The sequence below is a fragment of the Lissotriton helveticus genome, chromosome 7 (genome assembly GCF_964261635.1).
Source record: "Lissotriton helveticus chromosome 7, aLisHel1.1, whole genome shotgun sequence".
Lineage (NCBI taxonomy): Eukaryota > Metazoa > Chordata > Amphibia > Caudata > Salamandridae > Lissotriton > Lissotriton helveticus.
Window position 1 is genome coordinate 391,771,124 of NC_136068.1, and position 14,231 is coordinate 391,785,354.

The 14,231-nt window shown below is 47.9% G+C and overlaps 1 protein-coding gene across 3 annotated transcripts in view; it reads left to right on the forward strand.

The window, feature by feature from the left end:
* Positions 1 to 14,231, forward strand: part of PHF20 (PHD finger protein 20) — a 1,067,420-nt gene that overhangs the window by 683,071 nt on the left and 370,118 nt on the right. For all 3 annotated transcript variants that reach the window (XM_078652233.1, XM_078652235.1, XM_078652234.1), the window contains exon 15: positions 11,599 to 11,694. In XM_078652233.1, the coding sequence (XP_078508359.1) occupies positions 11,599 to 11,694 (96 nt within the window). The remainder of the gene's footprint in view (positions 1 to 11,598; positions 11,695 to 14,231) is intronic.

The following is a 14,231-nucleotide window of genomic DNA, read 5'->3' on the forward strand; positions in this document are numbered from 1 at the left end:
CCACCTTCTGTGCTCATATCTTGACCACTGTGGTCGACAAAAGTCTCTTCAAACCTGGTGAAGAAATCTGAGACCGTTTCATCTTTCTTCTGCTTACATGCAGACAATTTATCCCAATTTACTCGCATGGCGGGCATTAAAGTCTTCATGTAATTAATAATCCTACCAGGGAGGTCTGCTACTAAAGGCTCGGGTTTAGCACCACCAACTTGTCGGTCATCTGCAGCCGCAATATTAGCCCATGTGTCACCTAACTCCTGATCATGATCTGCATGACGAATCTTTCCCCATAGAGGCTGTGGAGCAACGTTCCCAAACATGTCTATGTCTGCTAAATTCATGATACATGACCCAGCAGTCTGTGACAACTCTTTGTAATACCCTGCGGGATTTTTATGGGGATCAGGCAATGTCTGTTTAAGGGCCAAAACTTTAGCTCGCTTCCAAGGAACATGTACCCACACACGCTGAAAATGTGCTGGCACAAGTGGTGGAACATTATCAGGACCAGCTGCTGCTTCTTCCTTCCATACTGGAGGGACTTCTCTCATGGGGTACTGTCGCGCCTTTTTCCTACCGGATGCGTCATGCTCAAATAGTGATCGAGAAGTGCCCCCCTTACTCCGATATGACAACAATGTCTCAACCGCTCTCTCGACATCGGGACCTACGATCATGCCCTCTGCGAACTCGAACCGCACACGACACAACTTGGGCGGGTTGTATTCCAGATCATTGTCTTCCAAATCCTCACAGAGAAAAACACACATTTGTTCAAAAACATATCTCTGCTTCGGTGCTTCCCATTGACGGAAGACTTCCATGACAGACTCTACATCATACCTTACAGCGTCGATAACCCATTTATGCGCTAAACGATTCAGTAAATCTCTCTCTCGATAGTCAGGCAGTTGACTCCGCAACTGTCTTCGTTCCGTGTTAGGGGTCGTATTAGGCGACCCGAAGAAAGGTGAGAAAAGATTAGTAACAGTGTTGGCCATTCTCTGTCGAACGGAAGGAGAAACTGACGGAAAAACAGGGTGAGGTAAGGCAGGGGCAGAGGCAATAGCAGAGGAATCATTAGGAGAAATAGAAGGTGCACTAGACAAAGTCGTAGAAAGCACAGGTGAAGCAGATGTGATCGGTGGGCCTTGAGGAGGCTGCACCGAAGGAGCAGGAGCCAGCTGAAGAGTAGCTGGTGGGTGCTGTGGAGGAGCAGGAGGCAATGCAATCACAGGTTGCGCAACTAAAGGTTGCGGAGGTGCCTTGGCATTTTGCGCATAGGGGGGTGGCGAACTTAATAAATGTGTCATTAACGGATCTTTTTCAAGCTCTTTTGCTGCATCTTGCTGAAGAGGCGGCAAAACTGGATAGCATTTATCTATTACCATTTTACGTTGCCTGTGCAACTGCTCACTCATCTGTTCTTCTTCATTGTCTTTAAACTGCATGGCAGCTTGCATTATCGAAATACCCCTTTCTCTCTTATTTTTCTTTGCTAATTTAATTTCCTTCTGTTTGGCTTCCTTACGCCATAGGCGGAAAGAGTCAAACATTGCCGGCCGGGCTTTCTTCTTAAAAAGTTTAACTTCGAGGTTATCTAGGATTTCTGTATCAAAGCTACCATATTGGGGCCATTTTAAAACACCATATTTTCTGGTGTATTTGATCCACACTTCATTATATGTGATGGGGCCTACTCCATGTTTCACATACAATTCATAAGTTGAAGTTCCAATCGGAGGAACCGGACACGAGTCCTCCAATCGGGAATCCCTATTATTACAACCAAGACAAAACAAATTTCCAAGTCTGCTAAGACCAGGCATCTTGCTCTCTAGTCTAGCTTCAAACTTCAAAGGATTATCGATTACGATATTCTCGTGAATACACGAGTCCTTTGGTTTTGGCACTTGCAAGTTCCAAAAATGATCCCAAAGGATACCTAAAACTAAGACCAACTAAGGACTGGGAGACGCTCCACTTATACTTAACTGAGATATCGATGACGTCACCAGAAGACTCGTCTTATCATTTCGCTCTACCAAACTTCAAGGGTCCAAATCAGGGCGATAGCCAGGGCAGCAGTCCTTTGTTAGCGTCGGGAAGCGGGGAACCTCGCAGCAAAGACTTTCGGACCACGTCGACATGCAGGGGTCGATGAAGTGGATGGCCTTCCTCCAGAATTTTCACACGAAGCTCCTCACGAACCTCTGGCTGGACCGGTACCGCTGGTATTGCCCACGTTGGGCGCCAACTGAGGTACTGGGTTTTTCAGAACCGGTACCGAACCGGTAACCCAGCGGTGTCAGGGTACACCCAAAGACCTCGAGTACTTTCCTGATTCAGACCACAGAAACTCAGTCTTCTAGGTGAAGTCAAGGATCGATTTTATTGGCTGCAACCAAGAAACAAGCGTCCTAGAAGTACAACAGCACGGGATGTATATTCTCAGGAGACTGCTCAATCTTACAAAGCCAGGCTTCTCTTTTTATACAAAATATTAAGCTTCAGGCAAACATTCCTGGATTTACAGTATACTATTCACATATTTTCGTTACAAAGGAAAAGCAGAGTCATGATGACAAGCCCATATTTCAGTTTGTCCAGCCCACAACAAATCACCCGGCAAGGCCCAACATTTCATCAGATATCGGTGGACCCCCAATAAAAATGGGCACCTTCCCATCATAAAGCAAGTGAGAGAGAAAAGAGCAGGGACAGGTGTGAGCAAGATTCGGCAGGGTGTGTGCGATGAAATGGGTTTATGGCCTGTTGTGCCTTGATGCTATCTCATTCGGCCACTGGGAGAGGAACTGACCAAACAGGTTCGGCCTGAGGCAAAGGTTTCAGCTTGCCCAGGTCAGAGAAAAGTCAATTAAGGTGTACGTGTCCTTTGGAATCGAATTTAGCTGTATTATAAGCCTATGTCAGGGCAACCCACAAAATGGCTGCCGTACACAAAATGGAAGCCAAGGGTTCAAGACGAAAATGACGATTTCGAGGTGAAATCGTCACTCGAATATGACGAAAATGCTTGTACATAGTGAACTAGCCATTTTCGGTCTTTTGATATAAAAATCGTCATGCTATGATGAAGTTTTATTCACGAGTCCAGAATTTTCAGAACTACAAGAGATGTTGGACAGATGTACTCTGATGCATGACAGAGGTGCTAGGGATTAACTTAGAACCCGGGCCAAGAAATGCCTACTGAATGTTTGGGAGCCCACAGACTTGAATAGTAAAAAAAAAAAAAGAAGAAAAAAAGTGGGCAATGTTGGGAATGGTAATAGCCAAACATAATATAGCTAGGGCATGGGGTGGCTCCGGGGACTCCCAACGGTAGATGCTTGGATGAGAGACATGGATTGGTGCATGATAACCGAAATAACTGTTTAGGAATCTCACGGCTGCCCAGGGAAATGGAAACAAATATGGGGCAATTGTAACATGTACCGAGGACACATTTGCGATTCCCCTCGACCTGTTGCATTCCACCCCCTCCTCTGAGCTTAGTGACTAGGAGTGGGAATGGGAGGGATCTGCAAGAAACAGGTTGATGTAAGATTCCTTACCTTAGAATAGAATATCCCCAGGCGTCAGACTGGATCCGCAAAGTTTTTTCGTCAGCAGTACCCTTGCGCGTCGGTAGACGTCGTCTGCGGCTCCGCGTCCGTTGTTGGCGTCTTGATTGCCAGGATGAGTTAGTCGTAGTACTTAGACGCCGCCCTCACGCACTGACTTCAGTTCTTCTTTTTTCCGCGCCAGCAAGAGCAGATCCGGGAAAGGCTAGTACTCTAGTCATTTTTTCACTAACTTTTCGGCCTATTTTGGCTATTTTTTTCGAGTCGCTTTCAACTCCTGGTGCTGGTAGGGATGCCTGGATTCAAGCCGTGCGACGCCTGTCACCGCCTGATGTCTGTGACCAACCCCCACCGCCGGTGTCTCTACTGCCTCGGGCCGACCACGACGACAAGTCGTGCCCCGACTGCCAGGCCTTGACCGCGAAGGCTAGGCGGGAGCTGTCCCACAAGCTCCTCAAGATCTGGCAGTTGGCTCCACACCGCTCGAGGTCCCGGTCGAGGAGGAAGTCGAGGGACCGTTCGCGGAGCCGCAGCCATCGACGCTCGTCGAGCCATCACCAATCGTCGGCCTCAAAGTCCTTCGGTAAGTCAAGAAAGAAGTCGAAGAGGCGACATCGCTCTTCTGACTCCCCTCGCCGGTTGTGCGACTCGGCTGAGGGTTCGGGTGACACCACCCGCGCGGTTCCACCAGAGCCGCGGGAGTCACATCCGGTCCCATACCCTCCCGTCCCTGGACTGCATGCGATGCCGCAGGAGATACGTGACTTCCTCGTGGCCATGAGGACTCACTTCCCTCCGTCGAGGCCTGCCGGCGCGCATTTGGGCCCCGCAGCCCTGACTTCGGGCCGGCGGCTTCGGCCCCGGCACCGTCTGGGGCTTCGGTCCCGGCGCTGTCGTCGACTTCGGTCCCGATATCGCAGGGCCCTGGGGTATCCAGGTCTGGATCCCAGTCGTCGCCAGTTGACCTTACGACTCCTCTGCTGGCGCCGACCCCGATGGTGTCACTCCCGGCGCAGTCTTCGGACGACGACGCCCCCGGTTTCAGCCCCGGTCCGGCGTCGAAGCAGCGCTGCTCGGCGCCGTCTCCGGCGTCAGCTGGTGAGCAGTTCACCTACGACCCGGCTCCGTCATTTCTGCCTGTTTATCAGGACACGGATGAAGGGGAGTACTGGGAGGGGTCTGAGGACCCTCTGGCACAACAGTGCCAGTTAAGTCAGGACTGGGCAGATGAGCTGGGGGAGGCCAGTGGTCTGGATACATCGCCTGACACTGGATTCATCTCTCCTCCCTCCGTGGCTACGGAGGAGGGTGCCACTTATGGCGTGGTGTTGCGCAGAGCAGCCAAGGCCTTGGCTCTTGAGCTCCCTGCTCCGGCCTTGAGGACTAATCTCCTCACTGAGGTGCTTCAGCCGCCAGTAAGCTCCTCGGAGCCTCTGCTGCGGTTCAATGAGGCCCGCACGGACGTTCTGTTGGGCACCTGGTCCAAGCCCTCCACAGTGCCCCCTGTGGATCGGAACGTGACCCGACTCCACCGCCCAGCTCCGGGCGACCATAGCTTTCCGTCTGTGCACCCCACCCCCGATAGCCTGGTGATCCAGGCTTCTACGTCCCAGACCGCATTCCCAACCGCGTCCCCAGATAGGGAATCGAAAAGGTTTGATCAGTTTGGTGAGAAACTGTTCTCCTCATTGACTTTGGGGTTGGGGTTGCGGTCTATCAACACCGCTTGCCTTTTGGGCCGTTATACCCACTCTTTGTGGGACACGGTTGCTGACGTGCTGCCCCAGTACCCGGAGGAGGCCCGGGCCCGGCTCGCCCAAGCCCTTGCGGAGGGGTGGGATGCGGCGTGTTATTCCATCAGGTGTGGACTGGATACCACAGACTCTTTGGGAGGGGCGATTTCACAAAGGTGGCGGTTCGCAGCCACGCCTGGATGAGGTCCGCCAATTTCTCTGGCGATGTCCAGACCACGCTCATGGACATGTCCTTCGATGGCCGTCGCCTCTTAGGCGACAAAGCAGACCGTGCGCTTGAGCATTTCAAGGACTCCAGGGCTACGGCCAAGTCCTTGGACCTGTTGGGCCAGCGCCAGCAAACTTCTGCTTTTCGCCCCTTTCGTGGCCAAGGAAGGGGCACCCCACACGGCCTGCCAGCCACAGGCCGCAGAACCAGCCTCAACTCGGCCGCGGACGTGGTAACCGCCGTGGCACTGCCGGGGGACAACGGCAAGGTCAATCCACATCCGCAGCATCTGCCTCAAAGCCTTCCTAGTCCGACCTTTCAGGCCAATTCGACGCCAGTGGGGGGCAGGGTCCGCCATCACCTCCACTGGCGCTCCATCACGTCGTACAGGTCGGTGCTGCAAATCGTCCGAAGGGGCTACTCCCTCCCCTTCGAGGCGACCCCTCCAGCCATGCCACTGATGTCGGGGGATCACTTGCAACTTCTGCAGGAGGAGGTTATGGCCCTCTTGGCCAAGGGGGCCATTAAGCGCGTTCCTGGGTCAGAAGTAGGACATGGTTGCTACTCCCACTACTTTCTGGTACCTAAGAAGGGCAAAGGAGGCCTATGCCCTACCTTGGACCCTCCGGAGCGTCAATGGCTTCCTCCGGAAGGAGAAGTTCAAGATGCTGACTTTAGCTCAGGTCCTAGCTGCCCTAGACCCTCGAGACTGGATGGTAGCGTTGGACTTGCAGGACGCAAATTTCCACATCCCCGTCCTGCCGGCGTTACCTGCGGTTCACGGTAGGCCACGAGCACTTTCAGTTTACCGTGCTCCCCTTCGGCCTTACCAGGGCCCCTCGGGTGTTCACGAAAGTCATGGCGGTGGTCGCAGCTCATCTGCGCAGATCAGGGGTTCCAGTCTTCCCCTATCTCGACGACTGATTGTTGAAGACGGGCTCGCCCCAAACAGTCGTTTCCCACCTCCAGACTACGGCTGACCTCCTGCACTCGCTGGGGTTCTCCATCAACGTGCCGGTCGCACCTGTGCCCCTCTCAGAAGCTCCTTTTCATCGGAGAGGTTCTGGACTCTGCACAGTTTTCGGTTTATCCCTCAGAACAGCGGGTTTGGGATATTCAGGCTCTGATTCAGATCTTTAAGCCTTATCCAGAGTTTCGGTCAGGTTGACGCTGCGGCTCCTGGGACTGATGGCCTCCTGAATCCTTCTGGTGCATCACGCCAGGTGGCGGATTCGGGCTCTGCAGTGGGACCTGAAGTTTCAGTGGGAACAGCATCAGGGCAACCTGTCCGACCATGTCCTGATATCGGAGGGCACTGCGAGTCAGTTGCAGTGGTCGCTCACGAACCGCAATTGGGTCAGCGGCAGATCCCTCTCCATACCCCAACTGGAGCACGTAGTAGTGACGGATGCGTCCCTCCTGGGATGGGGGGGGCACATGGGAGAGGTGGAGATCAGAGGCCTCTGGTCTCCGGCGGAGTCCCGGCTCCATATCAACCTTCTGGAGCTGCAGGCGATGCGTCTTGCACTGAATGCATTCTTTCCCTCTCTCCAGGGAAGTGTGGTGCATTTGTTCACGGACAACACCACCGCCATGTGGTACTGCAACAAATAAGGCGGGGTGGGGTCGTGGACCCATTGTCAAGAGGCTCTGCGTCTCTTGACATGGCTGGAACACCAGGGCATCACCCTGGTGGTTCAACACCTGGCAGGTTCCCTGAACGCCAGGGCGGACAAACTCAGCCGACGGTGCATGATGGATCACGAATGGCGTCTGAACTCAGAAGTGGGGCAAGGTCTCTTTCGGCAGTGGGGAGAGCCTTGGTTAGATCTATTCGCCACCGAAGAGAATGCGCAATGTCATCAGTTCTGCATGTTGGAATTTCCAATGCGGCACTCGCCCGGAGACGCTTTTCGCCGCGAGTGGAGCTGCAGTCTGTTGTACGCCTTTTCGCCTATACCACTTCTGCCCAGAGTGCTGAAGAAGATCAGGCGAGACCTGGCCCAAGTCATCCTTTTGGCCCTGGACTGGGCACAAATATACTGGTATCCCGAGCTACTCAGCATGTCAGTCGATCCCCCTATTCGTCAGCCTCTTCAGGAGGACCTTCTGTGGCCGCAGCAGGAGGCGGTCCTCCACCCGAACCTACATGCGTGGAGATTGAGCGGCGTTAGTTGAGGCCATTTGACTAGCCTCCTGAAATATGTGATGTGATTCTGGCAGCCAGGCGTCCCTCCACTTTCTTCTTTCTCTTTCCCATCAGGGCTCTGCTCTGGGCACTATCAAGGGCTACCTCTTGCCTATATCCGCCTTCTTGAGGCTTCCTGATCAGCCTTCTCTTTTCAATTCCCTTGTTGTAAATAGATTCTTGAAAGGCATCACACACTTTTCCTCCTGTTCCTTTCATGATGCCTCAGTGGGACTTGAACCTTATACTGACTTATATGATGTGCGCTCCCTTTGAGCCACTTCATAACTGTCCTCTTCGTCTCCTTATTCTTAAGACTGCATTCCTGGTTGCCATCACCTCTGCCAGGAGAGTGAGTGAGCTCCAGGCTCTTTCTTCTTAACCTCACTTCCTTTCTGTCCATCCGGACAAAGTTGTGTTTTGCGACGCTCTTTCCTACCCAAGGTAGTCACAGCCTTCCACATCGGGCAGTCCATCACCTTGCCCACCTTCTTTCCGCCTCCGCATCCCTCGAAAGAGGAAGAGAGGCCCCACCGTCTGGACCCAAAACGTGCGCTCTCCTTCTACCTTGTTCGCACATGCCAGTTCTGGTTGGATGACCAGTACTTTGTTGGCTACCTGGGCGCGAAGAAGGGACGGGCAGTGCACAAACTAACCATCTCTCGGTGAGTCGTGCTGTGCATCAAGGTCTGTTACTCCTTGGCTAGAAAGGAGCCCCCTGTTGGGCTGAGGGCCCATTCCACTCGGGCCACGGCGGCTACTACTACCCTGGGTCGGCGAGTCCCCTTGCAGGACATCTGTCAGGTAGCTACGTTGGCCTCGCTGCACATGTTTGCTAGGCACTACTGCCTGGACAGCCAAGTCTGGAGAGATGGCTTTTTCGGCCGTTCCGTTCTCCAGGACTTTCTGTTGTGATCTTGGTTCGCAGACCCACCACCGGGGTTGGTATTGCTGGAGTATCTATTCTAAGGTAAGGAATCGAACACTAACCTGTTTCTTTCAGAAGCACAAGTTGCTTACCTTCGGTAATGATATATCTGTAAGAAACAGTAGTTAGTGTTCGATTCCTTACTGCCCCACCCATCCTCCCCGTTCTGCGAACCGATATCCAGGGTTAAGATATCTCCCTTTGAGGGCCCTAGTTTCATGGCACCAGTGGCTGTTTCTTTCATGGCTCTGCGTTCCTGGCGCTGAAAGCTATGTACCAAACTGGCGTGTGTGTGAGGGTGGTGTCTAAGTACTCCCACGACGTCATGCCGGCGATCACGACACTGACGACGGAAGCGGAGCTGCAGACGACGCCTACCGACACACAAGGGTACTGCTGACGAAAACTTTACGGATCCAGCCTGACGCCTGGGGATATTCTAAGGTAAGGATTCTAAAACTAACTACTGTTTCTTACAGATATAGCGTTACCGAAGGTAAGTAACTTGTGCATTTGGGTCAGTATCAGATGGGGAAACCTTAACTGATGATGCCCTAATTTATGTTAAGCGCACCCCGATTGTCTTTTCATTGGCATAGGTAATAAATGGCCTGATGCAATGCAGTAGTACTAAAGCCCCAAGCCTGGGTGGGGCTCCAATTGACTTTATCTTTAACTACCCGGAACGGTGGACTCCGTTCTTGGCAAACGTTTTTAACGCAATTTCTGTAGTGGGCCCCCCAACTCATTGAAAACTACAATTATTGTGCCAATACACAAGAAAAGGGATAAATCAGTGCCCAAAAACTACAGGCCTATTTCACTTTTGGATGGAACAGTTAAATGAATGGGCTGTCTGCTGCTAAACAGGCTAGAGGAATGGGCTGTAGATAAAAATATATAAATTCTGGCGCAATATGGTTTTAAAAAAGGGATGGGGGACCTTGGATCAGTGCTTAAACTTTAATTTAATTACTGCCAAGTACATTCGCATAAAAAAAAATGTTTTATGGCGTTTATGGATCTTTCCGCAGCCTTCGATTCTGTTTCCCTTAATAAATTATGGAATATCTTGAAAGACATGGGTGTGGATGACTATATTATTCTACATTCACCAACTTTCTTCCCAGCCCTCTGCATGCGTTGAATACGGTAGCCAGGGTGAATGTACAAGATCTTTCCATAACTTAAGAGGTGTCAGGCAGGGGTGCGTACTAGCCCCCTTTCTGTTCTCTCTACACTAACGCCTTAGAAACGGCAGTGGACAATGATGTAGCTGATGTTCCCATGGTAAACAAAAAAGGACCCCCATTCTGTTATACGCAGACAACGCCGTATTGATAGCCATTGCAAAAATGAATGAATAATTGTGTCCTATATGACTGCACTAGATCTCCAGGTTAATGAATCCAAAACCTATGTTTTAATTGTGTGGAAACAATCCAAAAGATTACAGTCATTTTTTATTGCTTTTTGGAAAATTGAACTCAGCAAGTCTTTTTTATGTTTGTGTGTACTTTTTAATAGTTTGGTGACTTAGTCAACCATGGTAGAGAATAGATGTAATACACCAAAAAAGAGCACAAAGGCCATATTTTCTTTCACGAAAAAGCTGGGTACAATGCCTTTGGAACCTATTAAAATGATCTACTCTACTAATCTATTGAATCAGCTACATATGGAGCAGGGATATGGGTAATAGCTAAAGCTCATGCGAAACAACAGAAAGAGGATGCCTTTTTACAAATTATCCCTCCCGAAAGGATGCTCAAATTACACTATGCCCCGTTTATATCAGACTTAATATTCATTGCCCAGGTCGTACTATGGCATTTAATCTGGAGGAGGGACACAGTGGGACTGATTTAAAATATCATAAGGGGCTGTTTAAACCTTGAGCAGGTGCAGAAGGACCCATGGCTTTGTTAAGTATACCTTGTCAACACTAGACTTTGATTCTCTATTTTATAACCCGCTTAACTGCTTGAATACCCCAAAAGCTGAAATTAAATTAGACTTGAAAGTATATAGATTAGAAAGGCATGTTCTTAACTGTAATAAAACCATTGTAGCATTATATTTGGCCCTTCCACCTATTCCTGGAGAAGCTACCTCATACCTGGTTTCTGTCACAAATCCCCAACACCAATATGTAGTGGTACGATTCAGACTAAACCTTATCCCTTGCCTGCTGGGTTTTTCTGTTGGGACATACTCAATTAACCTACTGCCAGTCTGCCCCTGTGATGGCACCTCCCCTTAATCTATCCTTCATTTTATGTTTTTCTGTACATTTATATATGAGTGGAAACAGTACATCTAGCCCTTGTTTCTGAACCATAACTGTACAATGCCGCCCAGCTTTGTCTTTCCTCCAAACGCTCCCTGATCTTTATGTAAACTTTTGTCTTGCATCCTTTCTATGTCTGGTGTTATCAAAGAGGAGATTGATTGGGTCATAATTTGCACTTTAGTCGATTGTGGCACTGTTTTGCACTTTATATTATATATCAAATGAAGTAAGCATGTTTTAAACAGGGCGCTTCCCTTTTAGTCTTAGTTTTTTAACTGGTTTTATTTGTATTATTTAGTATTAGCAAATAGAAAATTAATTGGCTTAATAATTGTATTTTTTTACTTGCTTTGGTACCGTTTTACCCTTTTCTCATTATACATTGATGAATTTGGTGGGTATTAACATAGTGTTTTATTCAAAGTATAAAGATGGCTCCTATCTGTACTTATCTATCGAAACGTTATGGAATGTAACAGATCAAACAATGCATCTTTTATGAATTATTGTACTTTTATGATCTTATTGTGTAAGGTCGAATAAAGTGAAATTGATTGACTCATCAAGATATACATTTTAGTTTACTGTGCTGAACTGACGAGATAAACTATATGAAATGTAAAATTAAATTTTACTTTAGGTTTAAAGGAAAAGAAGAGCAAAGAGAAAAAATCCAAGGACCTTTTAAGATTTAAGGCAAAAAAGAAGAAAAAGAAGAAAAAAAAATCTAAGCCAGGTAACGTCAAATAGTCAGTGAATGCTTTCTATGTTATTAAAAACACATTGTTATTGATGACGGAATCCTCATTAAGAATAGCTAACATTAGAATGTATCTGCACAGCTGTGAGATCAGAGAGCAAGGCTTGAGAAAATCCCTCACCTGCTCAACTCTGACTTATTTTTGGATTGAGCTTATCCTAGTTTTGTGCCCCTAGTCCAGCTAGGCAAATACAATCCAAACCAGGTTAAGGACTCTGCACCCACCCACCCAAACAAAATGCATTTTAGAATCCTTTGCCTTTGTATGACTGTTGAAGCAAAGTCTGCTTCTTAAACAGAGGGGCTTGCACTTCTTCCTTCATATTTAGGTGTCGTTCGAGACAGTTACTTGCAAGACATTTTGTTTACTAAAAAGGGGCTTGGAGTCAGCCCACTGCTAACGATTCTTTGGATTCATTCTCACTCTTACTTGCTGCCTCCTGATTGGTCGGCGCATGCCAGTTTTATTTCCTCTTCTTTCCTTTCTCCCTTCTTTAGAGCATGGACCAAGTACTGATTGCTTCATTTTGATTGGAGTTGTTGCTTTTTTAAGTGTGCACTGATTTAATTCTGCTTTTCTCTATGCTGCACACATTGTACACTAATTTGCTGTTGATTTAATGCGCCATTGCTTTTTTTTTTTTTATAAGTGTGCACTAATTTCATTCTGAATTTTCTATTCTGTACACGTAAATTCATCTGCTAGTGATTTCATGGAAGAAGTGTTGCTTGTTCCCACATCCCTGGTTGCATTGTTTTACGTGCTACCACAGATGTATATGATCTGAGAAGATATATATATTTATCTGGACACTCTTATGGTAAGAATGGTCCAAATAGAGCACGGATGCTGCTCTTGTTTGGAAAAGGCTGTTTAATATTCGAATCTCCACACCGCTGCTGACAACTGGATCCATCCCCTTAATCCCCAATTGGCATAATGTGTGGCTCCTTCACCGCTGGTTGAAAATGTATTTATTTGGAAACAAATGATTTCTCGACAAAACTTAGTACATACGACCAAGCCCCTATATTAGATCATAGGCACTAGATGTTTTCCATATATTGTATGTCGAGATAATTTGTATTGTTATAATTGCGTGGATATCACTTTTACAAGGAGAAGTGTGGCTCAGGGGTTAGAGGCAGCAGACCCGGAAGCTGAGATCGGTCCTGGACCAGGGTTCAATTCCCCGCCTCGGCGGGTCTTGGGCTAAAAATTCCATGGACTCGATAATTCTCGCCCCGGTGCCTCCTCGACTCACGGGTTCACACTCTGCAACTCTGGGCAATAGCTTGCTTAATCTCCACAATGGCCCCTTGTGGCGGGATGCCTGACTTTCACCTTGTGGATACCCTGCTATCTCACAGGGGAATACCAGGAAGGGTTCCCTAAGCAAGCGCCGGGAAACCCACTGCGGGTAGCTGTGCGCTATATAAGCTCAACTACATTTACAAGGCTTGATGAGGCTTTGAATGCTATAGGGCAATTCACTAGCAACTCTGGCAACTTTCCGATCTGGCGGATTACCAATCAAGGTCAGTATTTGATTAAGACAACACTAAGAAACCGGTATGGGTGAGTACTTTGTGAATCACGCAAGGAAATTTCAATAGGACCCTCAGCGACTCCTTGCTTTTTAGCTCGTAGCATATTGCATTCGGAGACCTGTCGTTTTTTGTCTTGCCTGTCTTAATATTTACTAAAAAAATACCAAAAAAAATACCAGCATTTGAAGTGCTTTTGGCTGAAAAGCCTCCCACTCATTGTTGCTTTCCCAGTCTCTCTGCCCCTCCCTCTCATCTGTTGTTTTCCCCATCCCACCTGCAGCCCTTCACAACAAAACACTGAAAAAGCTAAATAGCTTTTGTATATATGACAGTTACTAAGCTTTATCAGTGAGTTTTTTTAGCCATGTTGTACAGCAGGACGGCTGGTGTGCAGAATGGCTGAAAGTTAGTTTAAAAAGAAGTGCTATAATGAGGTCAGGATTTAAAAAAAAAAAAATCATCCATACTGTTTAGCAGTATAAATAACTGAAAATTAGTCTAGATGGCTATCTAGACTAATTTTCTGTTATTTATACTGCAAAACAATGCACACAAAAGACAGAAGCAAGCATTCATCAAACAAATACACAAATTAAGAAATGTTGTTTAATTTACAAATATTTTTTTTTTAAAAAGGTCTTTTAGTGGGAGGGTTGAAGCTTTTCTAAATTCAGTTTAGGCCACACATTGTCCATACTATAATCTGATGCACTTGCACTGCTCACACAAATCAATCTGAGGATACTAACTTACATTTTAGCCTTCAGTTTCAAATTATTGCACATTTATAGAACATTTTAAAATGTTCAGCTTTACATTTTGGTTCTTTATATACACTCTATTAATATGTTTAAAATGTTTTATTTAAAAGCAGCCGCTGACCCCCTGAGTAGGCTTTGCAGACCCACAGGTGTGCCCAGACCACAGGTTAAGGATCACTGCTCTATATCATAGAGAATGAG